Raw genomic sequence first — 20,926 nt, 5'->3', positions numbered from 1 at the left:
AAGGCCCTCCCTCAGACCTCTCTTTCTCTCTTGTCCTCAAGGAAAGGAAGGAGGCCCAGGGTAGAAACAGAAAAAAGAACAGAAGAATAAGAACCAGAAAAAAATCAGAGTAAGAGAGATAAGCCTTACAGGTATTATGACTCAGGAGATGGGCCAGACTGGCTTTGGGGGTCAGCCTGGAGGCAACAAATGGAAGATGGGGATTGAAGATGACGTAGGAGTTGCTATCCAGGATTCTGCTTCTCTTCCTTTTCCTCCTCTCCCTCAGGCTTCCCTCTGATTCTCTGCCTCCGTGACCCTACGTTTGGCAGTATCATGTCAGGAGGACCTGAGCTCCCATATCCATCTACATTCCCTAACAAACAGCAACATCAATAGTCAGGCTGCAGAGGTCGGAGAAGGAAAGACCATATCCCCTTGAAAACTGGAGAATACCAGAGCACTGAATCCCTGGAGTTGGTGTTCCTGCATGCTACTGAAGTTTGGTTGCTATTTGTCACCTGTTAAGCCAGCCCGATCTAGTGAAAGCCACCTGACTTTTCCTGCCCCTAGTTCTCACACCTCCCTGCAAATCCCGATCCCGGAGTATCCTGAGAGCTAGGCTATGAAGCATGGGAAAGTGGGAGAAGAGCCTCCCGACAGATGATTCATATACTATTTCCATCCCAGATATACCCTCACCTCCCCAAGGGGCAGCACTGGGACACCAATTCCCAGCACTCTTTGATTTGCCATTTTTCCCAATGTCTGCTGAGCTCTCCAAAAGCCTAGTGATGGGAATAGACCTGCTCAGATGCACATAGGTGTAAAGAGACCTACTTAATGAACACCTGATTATATCTTAGAGCACCACAGTTAGATGAGTGTGCATATGTGCACACAGATCTGTGTAGAGCTGGGATAGAAAGACTTTGAGACAAGATTAAGAAGATTCCAGTATTTGATTTTTGTCCAACATCTTAGCGAGGCTAAGGCAGGGGTGGCCGCTACTCTCCAAGCTTCTCAATGCTGCCCAGGGATGACAAGAAGAAAGATCCTGGAGAGTGGGCCAAAAAAGACAAAGATCCAGAGAACAAATCTGGGGGCAAGACCAGAGAGAAGAAGTGGTCTAAAGGCATAGTTGAAGACAAGCTCGGTAACCTGGTCTCATTTGACAAAGCGACATATGACAAACTCTGTAAGGAAGTTCCCAACTATAAGCTTGTAACTCCAGCTGTTGTTTTCGAGCAACTGAAGATTCCGGGTTCCCTGGCCAGCGCAGCCCTTCAGGATCTCCTCAGTAAAGGACTTATTAAACCGGTTTTATAGCCTAGAGCTCAAGTCATTTATACCAGAAACACCAAGGGAAGAGATACCCAGCTGCTGGTGATGATGCATGAACAGATCCCACCAACTGTATATTTTGGAAAAGAAAACTATTAAGTCCAAGAAGAAGAAGAAGAAAAAGGAGGAGGAGGAGAGGAAGAAGAAGAAAAGGAAGAAGGAAAAGGAGAAGAAGAAGATGATGATTCCAGTGTTCATCTTCAGGAAAGTTTTCCCTTAAGACAATGAAAATGTCTCCTCCCTCATTTTTACTGCATTTCCTTTTGTCCTAGTGACGTGTGAGGTGGCTGTTCCCTTCCCAAGCTACATGGTGATTTAATTTTTTCTCAGAGGTTTCAGCCCCAATTCCCAGGACTTTCCTTATTGTCTTTCCTCCCCTGGAGACTACCTAGCAATGGAACTCTTGTATCTTGAGGGAGTGGGGTGGAAGGTAATATCCGCCACTTAACAAATGCAAACATGAAGACAGGGCAGGAAGCAGAAGCCAGAGTCTCCGGGTGTGCTACCCCCACGACCTCCAGGCCTGAAGATGGGCCCTGTCCTCAGCAGCTCACAGAGACACTTTGATAAACCTTGCCAGGCCAGCCTGGATAAGAACTCCCTGAACACCCAACACCGGATGGCTGGAGATCGCTGTGCGTCTAGGGTGCCTACGGCAGCCAGAGAAACCCACCACACATTCAGCAAACAGGTATGGGTGTCTTCTCTGTCCTAAATGCCTTCTGCATGCACGGACTACCACGAGACCATCGGAAAGAAGGGGCCAGCCCCATAGGACTCATGCGGAAGCCATGATATAAAAAATGGAAACAGCAAGGTGCCGTATAGTGTGCAACTTCTGAGATTTCAAGGACAGAATATGCCTTTAAATATGTTTGGACACTCATAAAACGTCTCTGGAAGGAGACAAATGAAAATGCTCACGGTATTGCATGTGAGGAGAACAAAGTGGGTGAGGACGGGGCGGGAAGGAGACATCCCTTTCATTGTCGTTCCCTATGTCTGTATGACCTATGGAAGATGGCAATCAAAAGCAGACCCCTGCCCCTTAAGGAGCTGGGGGAGGGGCGGGGGGGAAGGCAGACCTGCAACCAATTGCAATCCACTTTGCTCACTGTTACCCCTGAGAGGCAGACGGAGTGAGAAAGGGAGTCTAGGACAGAGGACATCCAAGTTGGCTTGGGGGTGTCGGGGAATTTGGAATCATCATCGCCGCGAATGCTGGAACCTCTCTCAGCTCAGCCCTGCCAGGGCCTAAAGAGCACAGGGAGAAGGGACCGGCCATGAAGCTGCAAGAGCTGGCGGGGGCCGGAACTCGAACTGCAGAGCGTGTGACAAGCCGAGGAGCTGCGGTTTTATCGTAATAGGAAATGGGCAGCTTTAGGAATTTTCAGGAGGGGAGTCACCTGTGAGATTTGCTGTTTAGAGAGAGAACTCTGGCAGGAACGTGGAGGGATAGATTAAGGGGGGCAAGGAGAGGCTGGGAGACTGGTTATGAGGTTAATTCGAGAATCTAGGTGAGCGAAGGCAGATGGATGACCTGGGGCAAGGGCAGCAGAAGGAGGGGGGATGGCGGGGTGGGGGAGTCGAACCTGAGACATGCAAGGGGGCTACAATGTGTACGGAGAGCACATATAGATCCAGCTCTGCAGCTCTTGGTTTTCTCGCTCTGGCGTCTTCTGCACATTCAGGGCCCCAAACACCCCTGGCAGCTGGTGGGATGGGTCTGGAGGGGCCACTTCTCGGTCTGCCTGCCTGCCTCCGGGCCCCAGGCTCCAGCGCCTTGGCAAAAAGGGGCGGAAGAACGAGAACAGAAGATTCTGCCTTGCTATTCAACTCCGAGGTCTCTCTTATTTATTCCTCGCTCTCTCCCAATTCGAGTCCTCTCATTATTTCGAGCTGTACAGCTCGCTGCTTCCCTGGCTGGGCTCTCCCACCCCCGTCTGCGAGGTGTCAATCAAGCCATCAGATGAGCAGCTCAGCCTCACGTCCTCGGCGGCTCTGCCCCAGGACACGAGCAGCAATTGCTGACACTCAGCAGCGTGGTCTAGGGCTTCCGGCTCTTTCTTTAATGGTCTTCCGATCCAAAATGGGTGTTAAAATGGAATTTGAGGGGATCGCTTCTCTCTGCCTGCCCCCGCCAGGACAGCCACAAGGACGGGCAACCCTGAGAGAGAGGGGAAGCCTTCCGAAGTCGGTTTCCTTTTCATTTCAAGGCTGGGCCGTGGCCAGTGTCTGCTTTCTGAGGAGCTGTTTGAAATTCTTAACAAGAAGCCGAATGCTTGAGTCCGGGAATCCAGGGCAGGCTTGTGAAGTAGGGATGGGGAAATGGAATTGTCATTTTATTTCTGAAGGGATATTATATTAAACAAAGGAGAGGTGGGCTACAGAGCCGCTTTTGTAGCTTCCCTGGAGAACCGAACAATAAGAACTGGCCCAGGGGGAGGGGGGCGGGGCAGCAGGAAGAACTGAGGTTAGAACAAAGAAAGAACTTCCCCCGGCCCTGGAACCAGTGACTGGGGAGATCTGAGGAATCTGCTTCCCCAGGGGATTCCTCCTTCTCCTTTTACAAATTGTGAATGGAAACTCAGTTTTGATAGAATATGGAAGCTAATGAGCATTAAGCTCAATTACCGTGCCAAATTCTCTTTAGATCTTTGATAACACGCACACACAGAACTCACGGTTGTGATCCCAGTGCGTCTATTTGTGTTCTGTTCCTTTTTCTCAGGATGATTTCATACATACACACATTTCTATGTAGCCCACAGTCCACAGCCTGTCATTTTGAATCGCTACATAGTATTCCGTTGTGTCAACGTGCCAGAATTTGCTCAGCGATTCCCTGTGGCTGGGTTGTTTCCAGTTTTCTATATTGTAAGAGCATGGCTGTGAATGTCTTCATACCAATGTCTTTTTCTTCCCTTGGATATTTCCTGGGGGTAGAGTTCCTCAAGTCAGATTTCTAGGTCAGAAGGTGTGAACCATTCTACCGTGGGTGCACGCTGCCCAGCTCTCTACAGAAGGCCCAGACCATCTGAGTCGCCACCCTATTCTCTCTCCTTCCCCCCAGCACTGACATCAGATTTTATCATTTTTATTTATTTTTGCTCATTTAATAGGCACATAATCGTACCTTGAAGTTATTTAATTCCCATTTCTTTCCCTGCTGGTGAAGCTGGGCACATTTCCATGTGAGGATTTATTGTCTGCTTTTCCTTGTGTGTAAACTGTTCATCTTCTCTGACATCTTATCAAGAGGAAGCCGGGGGCTGACCTTACATATTTCTATCAAGCTTTTGCATATTTAAATAGTACACTTTCCCTGTTATGTCTACCATCCTTTACCTCTAAGGGAAATGTCCAATTGTGAGGCAGATGCTAGCCCGTCCATGTGGGTTAGGGGGTCAGGTGGAGGTGAGATGACTTCTGGATTCTAGCGTGTTTTTTTGCCCCGAAGGAAAAAAAAAAAGCCAGTCATATGGTACCCCTTCTCTGGACCCCCATTTTCCTAGTAAAGGAGGGGCTGGGCCGAGAAGACAGCTAGTTGCCCAGGCCACTCGGGGGCATCCTTTGCTGAGGGTGGGCCACTTCGCCAAGGCTGGGCAACCACCTGCGATCACATGGATTTCCTCATCCAGTATTTTTTTCCCACTCACAGTGTGGCCATGAAAGAAACAGCAAACTACTGAAATCAGAATCATCAGCATGAGTTCTGAAGAATTCCCGGTATAGCCCAGTGGTTAAGGGAACAGGATCTGGAGCAGATGACCCCAGGTTCACATCTCAGTGCCTATGCTTACCAGGTGTGTGGCTTTGTGAGCCTTAACATCTTTGGTTGTAAAGAGATATTTCAGGAGCGCCTGGGTGGCTCAGTCGGTTAAGCGTCTGCCTGGGGTTGAGCCCCACAGCCATCCGGCTTCCTGCTCAGCGGGGAGTCTGCTTCTCTCTCTCCCTCTGCTCCTCCCCCCAGCTCCTGCTCTCTCTCTCAAATAAATAAAATAAAAAATCTTAAAAAAGAGGTGTTTCAGTTATGGCTGCATACAAAACTACCCCAAAACTTCGTGGCTAAACCAACAACTATTTCTATTCTATCTCATGATTCTGTGGATCAGGAATTCAGATGGGGCTTGGCCGGGTGATTCTGCTCCATGTGGCCTTAGTCGGGTCACTCAGCAGTATGGAGCTGGTGGCTGGGCTGGGGCTGGGGGTCCAAGATGGCTCCACTCTTGTGTCTAGCTCTCCGTGCAGTGTCAGGGCCTCCCCACATGGTCTTTCCCACAGGGTGGTTGGACCTCTAACACGGTGGCTCAGGGCTGCAAGAGGGAGTGCTGCAGGACCAGAAGAAGAAGCTCTCAGTGTCTTAAGGCCTGGGCCAGAAAGTGTCACTTCCGCCATATTCTATTGGTCATGCAGTCACAGAGCCCATGATGGGAGGAATGACAAAGAATTGGGGGCCATCTTATTATGCCCAAAGTGGGGATAAACATATGGCCTCCTGTGGCTGCAGGGATTAAACGAGGTGATGTGTACATAGGCAGATTCACCATGAAGCTAACAGAACTTCAACCACAGGGCTCCTTAACTGGACAGTCTCTTCCTAGTCCTAGGACCTAATTTTGGATTCATAAATTTTCTTTTCCTTTCCTTAAAGAAGGCCCCCAAATTGTCTAAGAACCAGGCCCTACAAATCCTAGCTCTGTCCTGAATGCGGGTAGTGGGACTTCCAGAGGGTGGTGTGCTCACTACAGGGCCCCTCCCTGCCCGGGGCTGGTGCCCGGTGCCCCCTCTGTGCCTCAGGAGAAGGCGCCTCCTCTCACTCTGTCCTTTCCATTTGTTCGCCATAATTTCTTCTCCTTTGTAAAAACCAAAAGTAAAAGATGCTGAGAATAATTTCATAATCACAAAACTGCCATCCCGATTGTTCCCTGCGTGTACCCCTGACCTCACCACCCACCAGGGAGGTGGGCCTTACCCTGGGCAGAGTGCCAAGTTCTTAGCTCGGCCCTTTAGAATCTCCAAAGGAAATCAGGCTGAAGGGAGGGAAGCCAGCAGGGGGAGGCAGCATTCCCGGTGCCCAGCTTGGTCTAGGAGGCATTGAAATTCCAGGGCCGAAGTCCCCGAGACAAAGATCATAATGAGACAGGAAGGTGGCATAGGAAGGAGCCATTTGCATGACAATAATTGAGCCAAGAATAGAAAGCTAGAGGGATACAAGGGTGAGGCTGGCTGCTGAGCTGGGCTAAACCTCAGAAATCAGACGACCAGGTTCTGCTCTGCAGGGGAGGCGGGGGCTACGCCGTAGGCCCGGCTTTGCTGGGAGGGAGGAGTGGGGAGAAGGACGCAGCCCAGGGGATTGTGGGAATGCTGGCCAGGCTGGACTTTGCCCTACTCCTCCTCCTTTAGCCCAGAGCCTACTTTTGCTTGCTTTCTCCTTTGTGTGTGGGCCTTGTAGCTGTAGGGCTAAGTGGGCATCATGGCTGCTCAGAAAGATCTCTTTGATGCCATCGTGATCGGGGCAGGCATCCAAGGCTGCTTCACTGCATACCACCTGGCCAAACACGGGAAGAGGGTCATCCTGCTGGAGCAGGTACTGTGTCCCCTCTGCACTCCCCACTTTAGGCACTGTCCCTCCCTCCTCCTCTAGGGAGAAGTTTCCAGAGCCAGCAGGCTTTGGGGTGAGGCCAAAGGGTCTGACTGTCAAATTTTGTGCGATTTGCAGCTTTGCTGCCTGGTGTATTTCATGACAATGCAAAGGAAGTTCCACCCTCCCTGAGACCTATATTGGGTTTCTAGGCACATTTCCTCCTTTTACTGCCTGCCCTTGATCAAGAAGTATCCCAGGTCCTGTTCTCTTCCCTCCTGCCACCCAGGCTCTTCTGTGCCAAAATGTTTGCTCTCGCCCAGAAAAATAATGAGTTCTGTTTTGGGGTAACTTAAGTAAAAATAATTTTGCCCAGAGGGAAAAGCTGATTTGTCAGCCTAAGAGGTAAGATTCTTCCCTGGGTGTTCTGGCCTCTCACCCTGGAACCCAGCAGAGACTTCTGGTTTTTTCTGCTACTTCTGGTTAATAGCAGCCTTATTGTTTGATACACAGGAAATAAGACTTAGGTCTTGGGGCGCCTGGGTGGCTCAGTTGGTTAAGCGACTGCCTTCGGCCCAGGTCATGATCCTGGAGTCCCGGGATCGGGTCCCGCATCGGGCTCCCTGCTTGGCAGGGAGCCTGCTTCTCCCTCTGACCCTCCCCCCTCTCATGTGCTCTATGTCTCTCTCATTCTCTCTGTCTCAAATAAATAAATAAAATCTTAAAAAAAAAAAAAAAGACTTAGGTCTTATTTGTCCTTATAGAAAAGGTGACCCCACACAGTACAGTCTGCAGTGATCACTGCACATGTGGGGACAGGGGGAACTATATATCTCCAGGGTCCTTCCCAGGCAGGTCCATGCAGACCACTTTCCAAAGGCTTCTATCCTCCCATCCTGCCTACAGCTATCCTGGTGTGTTTTGGCTTACTCTTCTTGGTAACAAACTGGATTGGTTAGAAACCTTTTTCATTTCTCTTTCAGTTTTCTCAAAGCCTAAGGGAGTCCTGGTCTAACCTTGCAGGAAACTCTCCATCTTTTGCTAAATCCCAAGGTGGTTCCCTTGTCCCGAGTGATCAGAAGCCAGAGAGAAAAAGCATCAGCTTCCTTGTCCAGAAAATGAAGGGGGCTATGGAAAACAGCCTGCAGGTTCCTTAAAAAGTTAAAAATAGAGCTACCCTAGGATCCAGCAATTGCAATACTAGGTATTTACCCAAAGGATACAAAAATACAGATTGGAAGAGGTACATGCACCCCGATGTTTATAGCAGCATGATGAACAATAGCCAAACTATGGAAAGAGCCCAAATGTCCGTTGACAGATGAACAGATAAAGAAGATGTGGTATATATACACAATGGAATATTACTCAGCCATCAAAAAATGGAAATCTTGCCATTTGCAATGATGGGGATGGAACTAGAGGGTATTATGCTAAGTGAAATAAATCAGTCAGAGAAAGACAAATACCATATGATTTCACTCATATGTGGAATTTAAGAAACAAAAGAGATGAACATATGGGAAGGGGGACAAAGAGAGGGAAACAAACCATAAGAGACTCTTAACGATAGAGAACAAACTGAGGGTTGCTGGAGGGAGGTGGGCAGGGGATGGGCTAGCTGGGTGATGGGGATTAAAGAGGGCGCTTGTTGTGATGAGCATTGGGTGTTATATGCAAGTGATGCATCACTAAGTTCTACTCCTGAAGCTAATATTACACCATATGTTAACTAACTAGAATTTAAATAAAATTTTGGAAAAAAAAACGAAGGGGGCTAAACTGGAATGATCTCAAAGGTTTCTTTCTTTCTTTCTTTCTTTCTTTCTTTCTTTCAAGATTTTATTTAATTTATTTGACAGAGAGAGACACAGCAAGAGAGGGAACACAAGCAAGGGGAGAGGGAGAGGGAGAAGCAGGTTTCCTGCGGAGCAGGGAGCCCGATGCGGGGCTCGATCCCAGGACCCTGGGATCATGACCTGAGCCGAAGGCAGACGCTTAACGACTGAGCCACCTAGCTGCCCCTCAGAGGTTCTTTCTAATTATGCTTCTCTATGAGACCAAGTGGGGAAGGGTTGCAGCAAGATGACCAAAGACTAACCAAAAAAGGGACTTTGGGATGTGAGTAATGTTACCAAGTTAATTGTTATCAGTATTGTTACTGAGTTAGCGCTACTGAAGAACTTCTATGCTCATGACCAAATCAGTAACTTGGCCCTAAAGGGAGAATGTATGGAAATATTTGGAGAATAAGCGCTCCTGCTTGACAGCACATGACGAGCTAGCTCCTAAGGGGGGAAGGGACCGTGCAAGGGCTAACAGCTTCGGTTGTGTCTCTTGTTCTCCATTTCCAGTTTTTTCTACCACACTCCCGAGGAAGCTCCCATGGGCAGAGCCGGATAATCCGGAGGGCATACCCCGAAGACTTTTACACCCAGATGATGGATGAGTGCTACTGGATATGGGCCCAGCTGGAGCGCGAGGCTGGAACCCAGTTACACAGGTTGGTGGGTGGGGGAATTCCTTGAATGGTGGGGCCCGGTGCCTGGAGGTGCTTTGAGTAGGTGAGAGGGCAGTGCCATGAACTGCCATGAACACCCGAAATGCAGTGGAGGGACACAGGGCCTAGGGAGGCGCCAGACACATGCGAGCATCCTGCTCACTGTCTTGATTGCCCCATCGGTCCAGCTGGCTCCCGTCACTGCTCTGAGTTCCAAGGCTGGGTTCTGAGCATGCACCCAGGGCCCGCAGAGGGTGTACTGGGAAGACTGCTGAAGACACTGGGAGCAGATGCCCAGAGCTGAAGTTTGTATTTGCGTCTCTATGGAGCCATCTGAGACTCTTTTAGGGCAGGGATTGAATTAAGGAGGAGGCTGTTGTCTTGGTTCTTTATATTGCTACTAATATCATAACCTTTCACGCCGGGTCCTCTCCCCCAGAGCGACCCTTATAATCCATTTCATTGTCTCTGAATGCCTCTCCCTGTAAGCCTCCTCTTCAGGCCCCATTGCTAGCTAGGGATCTCTGCTGCCCCATGGCTCTCTAACCCTTAAGACTCCTCCTCCCTCCCCAACCTCCACTGGCCTTTCAAACACTCATGGGGAAGAAGGCAAACAATCCACGATGCACAGAGGACTCTAACCACCCCACATCCCCTCCCACCTTCTCTGTGGCTCTTAACTGAACTTTCTACAAAACCACGGCTCTATCCTACAGGGTGGCAGTTATTTTAATGGCCAGGAACCAAGAGGTTACTGTTCTGTTGCAAAAACACCATTAACTTAAGAACAAAGTGAAATCCATTATGCAAATATAGCTAGGACAGCTAATTACAGATTTATTCCAGAGGCAGCTAATGCACCCAGCACCCAAATAAAGGAGCATGTCTTGCTGAAGGGTGGCCTGGCAAAGGGACCCCTCTCTGTCAGCCATCTGTGAATACTGCTGAATTTCTGGTACTAAAAGAAGTGCTGAGGCCTTGGAGGGCACACTTCTTCCCAGCGGACATGGAGGTAACTAAGAGATGTTAGGAGAGTGTCCGGAATCTTTCAGAAGGGACATGATTCTGGAGACAGGCTTGAACTTGACTTTGTGCTCTACCTCTTACTGGCTGTGTGACATTGGAAAAGTTTCTGTACCTCTCTGTGCCTCATTTTTTCCTCACAAGGCTTTGTGGAGGGTTAAATGAGACTTTTTTTTTTTTTTTTTAAGAGAAGGAGGTGGGGGAGGGAGGAGGAAGAGAGAGAATCTTAAGCAGGCTCCACACCCAGCATGGAGCCCGATGTGGGGCTCGATGTCACAACCCTGAGATCATGACCTGAGCCGAAATCAAGAGTTGGATGCTTAACCAACTGAGTCACCCGGGCGCCCCTTAGACTCTCATGAAGTACTTGGCGTAGAGCCTAGCCCCTTTCGATAAATGGCAGCTCCTTCTTTTTTTTTTTTTTAAAGATTTATTTATTTATTTGAGAGAGCAAGAATGAGAGAGAGAGTACATGAGAGGGAGGAGGGTTAGAGGGAGAAGCAGGCTCCTCGCTGAGCAGGGAGCCCGATGCGGGACTCAATCCCGGGACTCCAGGATCATGACCTGAGCCGAAGGCAGCCGCCCAACCGACTGAGCCACCCAGGCGCCCCATGGCAGCTCCTTCTACCTATGCTGCACCAGCTGTATCCTAGCTCCACTGCACAGGGAGGAAGAAGTGCAAGAGGAGACAGGTGGGATGCAGCAACTATGGACATCAAGGAGAATGGCGGCTGGAGCGAGGGAAAGGAACACTTGGGTAAGAGATTCTCATAATCCCACAGTTCTCCTCTTGGCAGGAGGACAGGAATTTGGAAGGGCTTTGGGACCAGGCGGACCTGGCTCTCCATGTCAGCTCTGACACATTTAGCTGTGTGGTTTGGAGCAAGCTGTTTAACCTCTGTGAGACTCAGTTTTCTCACCTGTAAAGGAGGGGTGTCTATTTCATGGGGCCGTCGTGAGGATGAGTCTGTGAAGAGCTTAGAGTGGTACCTGACAAGTCCCTCACCATCACCCTCATCACCCTCATCACGTATTGAATGCTCGGGATAAGAAACTAAGGCTGCTTTAAAAGTACTCGATACATGTTAACTCATTTAATTCTCCCCACAACCTTATGAGAGGGTTGCTACTGAGTAGTCAGGGTCTTAACCTATTAGTGCAAATCGCAAGCTTACCACATTCTTAGTCTAGAATAGGGCTTGGCGAACGTTCTCCAGAATGGCCATAGTATTTTAGACTTTGCAGGCCAATGGTCTCGTTCTAACTATTCAACTCTGCCAGTTACCCAACTCTGCCATTATAGTTTGAGAGTAGCCCCAGATGATACGTAAATAAACGAGCATGGCTGTGTGCCAATAAAACTTTATTCGTGGATGCTGAAATTTCATGCACTTTTCATGTCATGAAATATTATTCTTTTTTTAATCAACCATTAAAAAATACAAAAATCGGGGTGCCTGGGTGGCTCAGTCGTTAAGCGTCTGCCTTCAGCTCAGGTCATGATCCCAGAGTCCTGGGATCAAGCCCCGCATCGGGCTCCCTGCTCAGCGGGAAGCCTGCTTCTCCCTCTCCCACTCTCCCTGCTTGTGTTCCCTCTCTCACTGTGTCTCTCTCTGTCAAATAAATAAAGTCTTAAAAAAAAAAAATACAAAAATCATCTTGGCTTGTATGACAAACAAAAATAGGCTATAGACCCGGTCTGGTTCCTGGGTCACAGTGTGCTGGCCCCTGGTTTAGAAGATACCACAAACTGGTGGCCTTGTCCATCCCCTCTGTCCCAACAAATTCATGTCTAAATCATCCTGGGTCGAAAGACTGCTAATGGGGCGCCTGGTTGGCTCAGTTGGTTAAGCGTCTGCCTTCGGCTCAGGTCATGATCCCAGGGTCCTGGGATGGAGCCCCGCATTGGGCTCCCTGCTCAGCGGGAGGCCTGCTTCTCCCTCTGACCCTCCCCCCTCTCATGTGCTCTCTCTCTCTGTCTCAAATAAATAAATAAAATCTTAAAAAAAAAAAAAGACTGCTAATGTATATTTAAAGACAGGAACATATCACAGACCCTCTTCAAAGACCATTCTGATGCCTCACCTCCCCAATTATGAAAAATGAAGAGTAAAGTGAATGTGCTTTGGAAATTCTTTTGAGTTCTACAGGGTGCTAGGTGTTGCCATTATTATTATTGTTACAATCATCATCAAGTCCTTTCTTATGGCTAATCTGATTTACCGGGGTACCCTCATTTATTTGGTTCTTTGACTTAGGAACACAGAACGGATATTTCCCATTCCAATTCTTTTCGCTTTTGTTCTTGACTCTGATGTTCTAAATGATTTATCATCTCTGTGGTTCTTATTCTCCTAGGTTCTTCTGGGAGAACCAGCACATCATCATCATCTAGCTGATAGATATGAATGTGTTTACTTAATGCTATTTGATGGTGATTAAACAAACAAACAAACATCTCCGGGAGTTGGTCGTTCAGGTGGTTGTCTGATTCTTTTTATTCTGTCCTGCCTCTTCCTGTGGCAGTGGCCTACTAACCCTGGGTGGGCTCAGGACATTTGCATAGATTCCGGGTACAGACGGCGGCCCGCGTGTCAGATCACAAGGGCTGAGTCTTTCGTGATGTGTACAGCCAGGACGCTGATACCACCAGCAAATCCCAGCTCTGGGGCCCATCTCTCGCTTGCCCCGCCTTCTCCCTTGGAGTCCTAATATCTCGCTCCTGACCCGGGCTGCCCCTGCTTAGCTGACAATATCAGACAAGATCACAGCCGTAGGCTCTACAGCTGCCGGCGGAACCTGGCAGCCCCCTCCGCAGCGGCTGCTTCCTGTGTCTGTGAAGTGTCTGGCTTGTCAGCCACATCCCCTCCCCGGAGCGGTCTTTGTTAACCAATTCCGCCTCAGCCCCCTGAGCGGAAGATGAAAGCCAAGAGCTCCTCCAAAACCAACAAAGACAGCAGCTATTACTGAGTCCTTTCTCCACGGTGACTCTGGGAGCCCGTTTGGCAACTCTTAACCCCCGAGAGGGGGAAGTGAGAGCCTGGGATGGGAGGTGGCAGGTGCAGGGGGAGCTGTCTGCCCCTCCCAATGCCTCCCTGCGCCATCGGGCCTCCTGTCCTGCCCTAGTAACGGATGGAAATCTCTGATCACCGGCTCCTCACATCATGTCCGAGGCTTTAGTTGGCTAGAGGAGTCAACAAGGCCCTTGGGAGGATTCTTCGATTACCTCTTCCTAGGGCTGGATCCAGTGAAGGTTGGGGGAAGGCACAGTTCATACCAAATGCTCTGCACTCAGCTGATGGCGTGCAGGGAGCTGGGAGCTGCACTCTTTCCAGGGTCCCTGACAATCCAGCCTCACTTCAGGGAGCTTTCTTTCTAGGCCAGCCCCGACCGGGCAGTTCCTGGACAATTTTTTTTTTTTTTTTTTTTTTTTTTTTGCAGTGGTCTATCTCTTCTCATTCCTCTCCTCCCCAAACTTTGTAGCCTAGGTCTGAGCCGAAAAAGAGCAGAGGGAGGCCCAGAGCACAGGGGTGAGAAATTGATGCAGAATGAGCGGTCTGTTTATTGGGATCTAGGAAAAGCCATTAAGAAAATAAGCACTTAAATGATTTTCAATCTGCCCATGGAAGTCATCTGTCTTCATACTGGGGGGAAAAGGCCCATTCTCTGATCCCGGTCTTGACTGACTGATTTCCAATTCTCGGAGCATTTCCCGCAGGAGCCTCTCACCTATCTCCCATAATGACAGGCCTTTGCATTTGCAGGCAGTGTTTTACATTTATTTCCGATTTGCTCATAATGGTCAAAAATCTCTCTCCAATCCGAGACATTTCTCCAGCAGTGCAAGGTTTCCCTTAGGCCAAATAGCTCAGCTGTGATCCACGGAAAATGAGAATTTCCCAAATGCATCTTCGGGCTAGGGGAGGGTCCAGCATCACAAATTCAGATGGAAAATTTCCCACTGTTAGATCAATATCTGGGCTAAGAAATAAATGCCACAGGGGCGAGAGCTGGAGCAAAATGATTACAATCGGCACAATTACATTCACCGGCAGAATCAGCTCACTGATTACTCCTAGGGGTGGGGGCCCTCGCTTCATCCACCACAGGATGGCTTGGGAATTAGAACATCACTCAGCATTTCATAATTCGACAGATTTGCCTGTTGTCTTGGCATGAGTTTGTTTTCCCCATACAGCACCTTCCTGTAAGAGGAGTTCTGACTTCAAGGGAAAAAGGAAGGAAGGGAGGGAGAGAGGAAGGGAAGCTGGGTGGAAAGGAAGTAGCTAAATCGCAGGGTACACGGGAGACCGCGGTCGGTGTACGTCAGGCAGGGGTTGGAATACGCTGCTCTGGGATTCCTGAGCCAGGGGTTTGACATGATAACTGCTGAGGCAAGGGTTAAGCCAGGTCTTCCACAGAATCCCACCCAGCCACGACTGCATCCAGTAAACGGGGTTCAAGATCATATACTTGCATGACTTCTTAATGATCCTGTTGACCGAGAAGTGTCCTAGGCAAGTTTTCATTACCTGAGAATCAATCTGAAGTCCTTTTGGGGGCCACGGGGAAAGGACCCTGCTGGCTAGTGGGGATTCAACAGCATCTTTCCTCTGCTAAGCTTTGAAGAGGCCGAGACGCTCATTCTTTCTCACCGGTGCTGAATGCTGGATAGGCGGGGGCCATGGCAAATGGATTGGGCACGCTGTGCGGCTCTGTGTACTGACGCCAGCCCCAGGGCCTGCTGTGTCCCTAGCCCCTCCCAATCTTCCCTTTAATCCCCCCAACCAGATAATGTGGGATTTGGAAGCATGTAATATCCATGAGACTCCATTATAGGCTATTACGAGCTTCATACACAGTACCTGGGGGATGTACCAGGCTGATGTTGGTCACTGCGGCTGCTGAAAGGGAGAGGGACGGCAGCAATGGTCCCAAGGGCCACAGTGACCCTTCCATTGTTCAGATCCGTTCCCACCAAAAGTTAGATCAGCTCTGGTCTCTTGTGACACAGAGACGGGAAGTATTAAAGAGAAACAGCTTTCACTCCCCTGGAGAGTAAGAAGCAGAAAGGGAAGTAGAGGGAGGAACAAAACCATAGAATCACGGAACTAATTGCTGGAACCCTCAGAGACCACCTACTGGTGTTTCTGCATGAGGGCACTGTCGGCATTTGGGTGGGATCTTCCTGAGCTTTGCAGGTTCAGCCCACTAAATGTGAGGAGCCACCCCCAGGCATTGTGGCAACTACAAAAGTGGCCCCTGCCAGGTCCCTATGCCCCAGGGTCGGGGCGGGACCACCAATAGTCCAGCAGGCTTGCATTACAGAGGAATCTGGGGCCTGGAGCGGTGTGCCACCAGGACAACGTCACAAGGGTCTGCCAGGACTGGACCCAGAGCCAGGACTCCCAATTTAGGATCCTTTCCACAAAATGGGCAGCCTCAGAGGAGGACCCGAGAGATGCGCAGCAAGGGACAAAACATGATATGAGAGGAAAAGAGACAAAGGAAAAGAGAGCAGGGGGTAGTGAAATAGCGGGGAAAGAGGATAAAGAATCTAGATCAGAACAGTGAGTGGGTCAGGGGATGGAGGAAGAGGAAGAACGACCTACCACTTTCTAGGTGCGGCAATAAGAGGATTTCCGATGTCCGCCCAAAGGGCGGGATGGATCCCGAGAAGCTGGAGGGACAAGCATACCAATCGTGAGAGCCAAGGGCAGACTTGGGAATGGGCTGGCAGCCAGCTCAGGGATACTGAGTGCAACCCTAACGACAGCACCAACATGACTTTACCAGTTCTTTTTATTTTTTTAATTGTTAAAATATTTTTTAAAAAGATTTATTTATTTGAGAGAGAGAGTGAGCATGAGCAGGGGGATGTAGGGGGGCAGAGGGAGAGAATCTCCAGCAGACTGCTCGCTGAGCTCGGAGCCCCACGCGGGCTTGATCCACGACCCATGAGATCATGACCTGACCTAAACCAAGAGTCAGATGCCCAACGGACTGAGCCACCCAGGCACCCCCATTTTTTAAAATCTTTTTAAGTAGGTTCCACGCCCAATGCAGGGCTTGAACTCACCACCCTGAGATCAAGAGTCGCATGCTCTACCGACTGAGCCAGCCAGGTGCCCCTGACTTTACCAGTTCTTTGAACATGAGACTGGGACCCTCCTTGATGGGACCCTTGCTGAAGAATGAGAGAGAAGGGCCCAGGGCCCTGACTCATACCCTCACCCATATGCCTTTCTTTTCTTTTTCTTTCTTTCTTTCTTTCTTTCTTTCTTTCTTTCTTTCTTTCTTTCTTTCTTTCTTTCTTTCTTTCTTTCTTTCTTTCTTTCTTCTTTCTGTCTTTCTGTCTTTCTGTCTTTCTTTCTTTCTTCTTTCTTTTTACAGGCAGACTGGGCTACTGCTGCTGGGAATGAGGGAGAATTCAGAATTAAAGACCATCCAGGCCACTTTGTCTCGACAGGGGGTGGAACACCAGTGTCTTTCAGCTGAGGAACTGAAGCAACGTTTCCCCAATGTTCGGTTGGCCGGGGGAGAAGTGGGGCTCTTGGACAAGTCTGGAGGGCTTCTCTATGCAGACAGGGCCCTCAGAGCCCTCCAGGTAGGATGTGCAGCGTCTGGGGCAATGCAGCTCCTCTCGTGGTTCCAATATACCGCCCCCAGCCTCCTTGGGATGAGAGCCTTCACCCTGCTGGCTTTATTCTTGACCTTTTGGGCAGAGGGCAGTCTATATACCCCGCTAGGCCTTGCCAATACGGGACTGGAGGTCTGGAGTCTGCGCTCTTTTCTGCCCAAAGGGAAGGACTCTGTTGTTCACCAGGGAGAACCATCTAGCTATCTAACTAATTTGCCCTTCCTGGCCGCTGCCCTTTCAGGATGCAATTCGACGTCTTGGAGGCCTAGTGCGTGATGGAGAGAAGGTGATGGAGATAAGACCAGAGCGACCCATCACAGTGAGAAGTACCTCCAGGAGCTACCAAGCCAAGAGCTTGATCATCACAGCAGGTCCCTGGACCAACCAGCTCCTCCGCCCCCTGGGAATTGAGCTGCCTCTCCAAGTAAGGGGGGGGCTGGAAGCCTGAGAGTTGGTGCTTAAGAGAAGACACCTGGGAATCAGACGGACTCGAGTTTGAGTCCTGGATCTGCCACTTATTGGTGGAGGACCTTGGGCCAATTAGTTCCTCTCATGAGCCTCAGTTTTATAACGTGTAAAATGGGAATAGGTCTGTTAGAGAATTAAATTATAGAATCAATAGAAAGCCCTCAGGAACTCACTAAATCTGAGACATTATTAAGTGCTGGAGAGAGAGAGAGAGTAGGGCTGGGTGCAGTTATGGGAGACTAAGTCTGGGGGAAGAGACAGGGATGCAGAGATCTTTGTGCCTCATATCAAAATGGAATATACCGATGACGTGAGAATTGGGTGAAACAGGATGGAAGAGTTAAGGGGGGCATCCGGGTTTGTATTCAAGAACTACAGGACTTCAGAAGAAACTGTTCTCGCCATCTGTAGAGTTTTATGGCTTTCCCCCTTCATCTCCCACTTCCTCTTTCTGCTTCAAGACCCTGCGGATCAATGTGTGTTACTGGCGAGAGAAGGTTCCTGGAAGCTATGGTGTGTCCCAGGCCTTTCCTTGCTTCCTGGGCCTCGGCCTCAGCCTGGCTCCCCACCACATTTATGGGTTGCCCTCTGGAGAGTACCCAGGGCTGATGAAGGTGAGCAGAAAAGCCCAGAGAGGGGCTCGTAGGGCCCCCCCCGGCTCACCTCCCCCCACCCAGATTTGGGGCAGCTGCTCTAACTTCCCTTTCAACAGATTCCTGGGATCCCCCCGCAGCAGGGGCAGGAGAATACTTCCCTATTCGCTATTTGCAACGCAAGCCCCCCAGCTGTCCCGAGGCCCAGCGAAGGGAGCCCTTCCTCTGCAAACATGGTGTTGTGGGGTGGGCGGAGGGAAGAAGGAACAGCTAAGGCAGCCTCCTGTCAGGACTGGGGAAGGCCGGGATGATGGATGGGGGCACTCTGTGTGTGAGCCTGCCCCCTGGGCCGGTGGGGGGGGGGGGGCGGCGTGCAGGCAGGCCGGCCCCTCGAAGCTCACACTGCTCTGATTGGGAGCTAGGTCTGCTATCACCACGGCAACAGTGCCGATCCTGAGGAGCGGGACTGCCCGGAAGCCCTCTCGGACACCCGAGACATCCAGATCCTGAGCCGCTTTGTCAGAGATCACTTACCTGACCTGGCGCCCGAGCTTGCCATCCTGGAGCCCTGCCTGTACACGGTAAGGGTGTGGGCAGCCCTCTCACGGCCCCCAGAGGATGGGGGAAGGGGACAGCCAGACCCTTAAGGCTCCGCTCGCTTCTGTTTGACCCTGACCTGGTATGTGACTTGAAACAAACGAGCTTCTTTCTGTGCGTTGGTTCCCCTCTCCCAGAGAGGGCCCGTTAGAGGTTATTCATATTCCTTTTCATTAGCAAACCGGGCTTATGCCTGGCAGCCCCTCACTATGTTTCCCAGAAGAGCTCTAAAAGACTTTCTGGCAAGATGTTCTAGTTGAACAGGCCTTAGGGACGAAGAGAAGAGACAGATGTCACCAGGGCCTGAGGCATCTTGGCTAAAGTTAGTTTACACGGATTCACTGAGCACCTACTGTGTTCATAGCTCTGGATTGAGCAGAGAGGCAGATGGACAAATGAGAAAGACTGTCATCCCCGGAGGCGGCACTGGCATGCGGAAAGCATTCCCGTGCCCCATCCCATTCTTTCTGGAAAGCAATCCAGCCTCGTTCCCTCCCCTCTGAGCCTGCACTTCTTCCTCCTCCTTCCCTCCTCAAAGGACACGAGTGTGATTGTTTCTTTCTAGAACACCCCCGATGGGCACTTCGTTCTTGATTGCCACCCGAAGTATGACAACATTGTCATTGGTGCTGGATTCTCTGGTGAGCCTGAACAGGGGAAGACGTGCCTCAAAGCCCACCTATCTCAGGACCAGGCAAAATGGCGTCTTCTATGCTCTTGGGGGGCCAAAGCCTAGACTCGAGTGTATAAAGGGGCTGGGTGCGCAAACAGAAGAGAAGAGGTACTTCTGGTGGGAGGCAACTTCCAGCTTTGGGATGCGGACCAAGAAGAGAGTTAGCCCTATTGGGGGACAGGGTAGTAGACATCCAGAGACCCCAGCCGCTGTCCCTGAGGATGCCTGACCACCTGCTCTCCTTTCCCTAGGACATGGATTCAAGCTCTCCCCTGTTGTGGGGAAGATCCTGTATGAATTAAGCATGAAATTAACACCATCCTATGACTTGACCCCTTTTCGGATGAGCCGCTTCCCTGGCCTGGGCAAAGCCCACCTTTGACCCCTGGCCAGCAGCCTCCCTTGTGTGCACAGGAGCTGGGAATAAAGCCCTGTGGCTATTAAATGTCAGCTTGTTCTCCTGCCTCTCTTGAGTCCCTTGTCAATGCCAGATGATTGAATCGACCTTCTTTCCCTGGCCAGCTCCCCAGTCCCACTACTTTTTTGCTTCCAGGTCAACCAGATAGTCTACCATCACTGAGTAGCAAGGACCTTTGAGATGGATGTCTCAATAAGGAGGATGCACAGAGACTGGCTCAGGGGACCCAGGCAGTTGTTATAATTCTCTTCACTGAGACATTTGATAAACTTGGGGTGGATTTGACTAAAGCTGCCCAGGGGAGGGTAAACAAGATGATTTGTAGGTAGGTCGCTACTGCCCTTGGAGTTCCTTTTCCTTTTTTTTTTTTTTTTTAAGATTTTATTTATTCATTTGAGACACAGAGATACAGAGAGAGAGAGAGCATGAGCAGTGGGAGAGGCAGAGGGAGAGGGAGAAGCAGAATCCCCGCTGAGCCAGGAGCCTGACGTGGGGCTCGATCCCAGGACCCCGGGATCATGACCCGAGCCGAAGGCAGACGCTTAACCATCTGAGCCACCCAGGCGCCCCTGGAGTTCCTTTTCCTAAAACTAGTCACCCTCCATCACAAACCCCCATAAAATCTGGCTCACCTTGGGTCACCATAAATGTCTGTAGAAAAAAACGTGTTGAGCAAGCAAAGAAATGAATAGCCACATTGCATTAAAGTCTGCGGTGGGCTTTATTCTCCATGTGACCTTACTTCTTAGAGGCTCTCATTGTCTAAATCAGCGCCAGAGTCCATGACCCCAGGAATCCTTGGGGTCTTTGTCTTCTCAGTGCCCTGCACCCTCTTTCCCTGAATTCTTTGTCTGGTTCTCATCCTCTCTCTGGCTCTGTAAAGACTCTTAGCTCCCCAGTCTCTCATTAGGGTGTATTGTCAGGTCCTTATGAAGATGGAGCTGTTATACCAGAAAGGAAGAGAGAGACACACTCGCTGAGAAATCGTGTTCAATGTTTGAATGTTAAATGTGCCATTTTATTATCATTAGGATTGCTCCCACTTAATGAAACGGCATTAGCACCCAGTCGGCTGGCCTCCTTGCACTTAATTGCTTTGGAAGGGAA

General features: G+C 50.0%; 2 protein-coding genes across 3 annotated transcripts; both read left to right on the top strand.

Annotated features, from left to right (window-relative positions):
- The first annotated feature begins 1,005 nt into the window (after nucleotides 1-1,005).
- LOC118025007 (40S ribosomal protein S25-like) lies at nucleotides 1,006-1,308 on the top strand. Its single transcript, XM_035027339.1, has one exon. It carries the CDS (start codon nucleotides 1,006-1,008, stop codon nucleotides 1,306-1,308), a length of 303 nt encoding a protein of 100 aa, XP_034883230.1.
- A 5,331-nt stretch (nucleotides 1,309-6,639) lies between these two features.
- PIPOX (pipecolic acid and sarcosine oxidase) lies at nucleotides 6,640-19,912 on the top strand. Of its 2 annotated transcripts, XM_035027683.1 has the most exons (8): nucleotides 6,640-6,913; nucleotides 9,262-9,410; nucleotides 16,824-17,037; nucleotides 17,312-17,494; nucleotides 18,000-18,152; nucleotides 18,554-18,712; nucleotides 19,294-19,369; nucleotides 19,653-19,912. In XM_035027683.1, exons 1-8 carry the CDS (start codon nucleotides 6,800-6,802, stop codon nucleotides 19,781-19,783), a joined length of 1,179 nt encoding a protein of 392 aa, XP_034883574.1. In that variant the 5' UTR covers nucleotides 6,640-6,799; the 3' UTR covers nucleotides 19,784-19,912. The 2 variants fall into 2 exon arrangements, with proteins under 2 accessions (XP_034883574.1, XP_034883575.1); XM_035027684.1 differs by lacking the exon at nucleotides 9,262-9,410 and having other exon boundaries at nucleotides 16,900-17,037.
- Nucleotides 19,913-20,926: the final 1,014 nt, after the last annotated feature.

Source organism: Mirounga leonina, unplaced genomic scaffold, assembly GCF_011800145.1.
Source record: "Mirounga leonina isolate KUSES-001 unplaced genomic scaffold, KU_Mleo_1.0 Mir_200, whole genome shotgun sequence".
In the NCBI taxonomy this organism is placed as follows: Eukaryota; Metazoa; Chordata; class Mammalia; order Carnivora; family Phocidae; genus Mirounga; species Mirounga leonina.
The sequence above is the reverse complement of the archived record's forward strand: the minus strand, read 5'-3'. Positions and strand labels throughout refer to the sequence as shown.

Bases quoted from the DNA above. Each gene is read 5' to 3' on its own strand.
- LOC118025007 (XM_035027339.1), top strand. From the start codon at position 1,006: ATGCTGCCCAGGGATGACAAGAAGAAAGATCCTGGAGAGTGGGCCAAA.
- PIPOX (XM_035027683.1), top strand. From the start codon at position 6,800: ATGGCTGCTCAGAAAGATCTCTTTGATGCCATCGTGATCGGGGCAGGC. The intron at 17,495-17,999 runs GTAAGGGGGGGG...TTCTGCTTCAAG, and splicing joins GAATTGAGCTGCCTCTCCAA to ACCCTGCGGATCAATGTGTG. The intron at 18,713-19,293 runs GTAAGGGTGTGG...GTTTCTTTCTAG, and splicing joins TGGAGCCCTGCCTGTACACG to AACACCCCCGATGGGCACTT.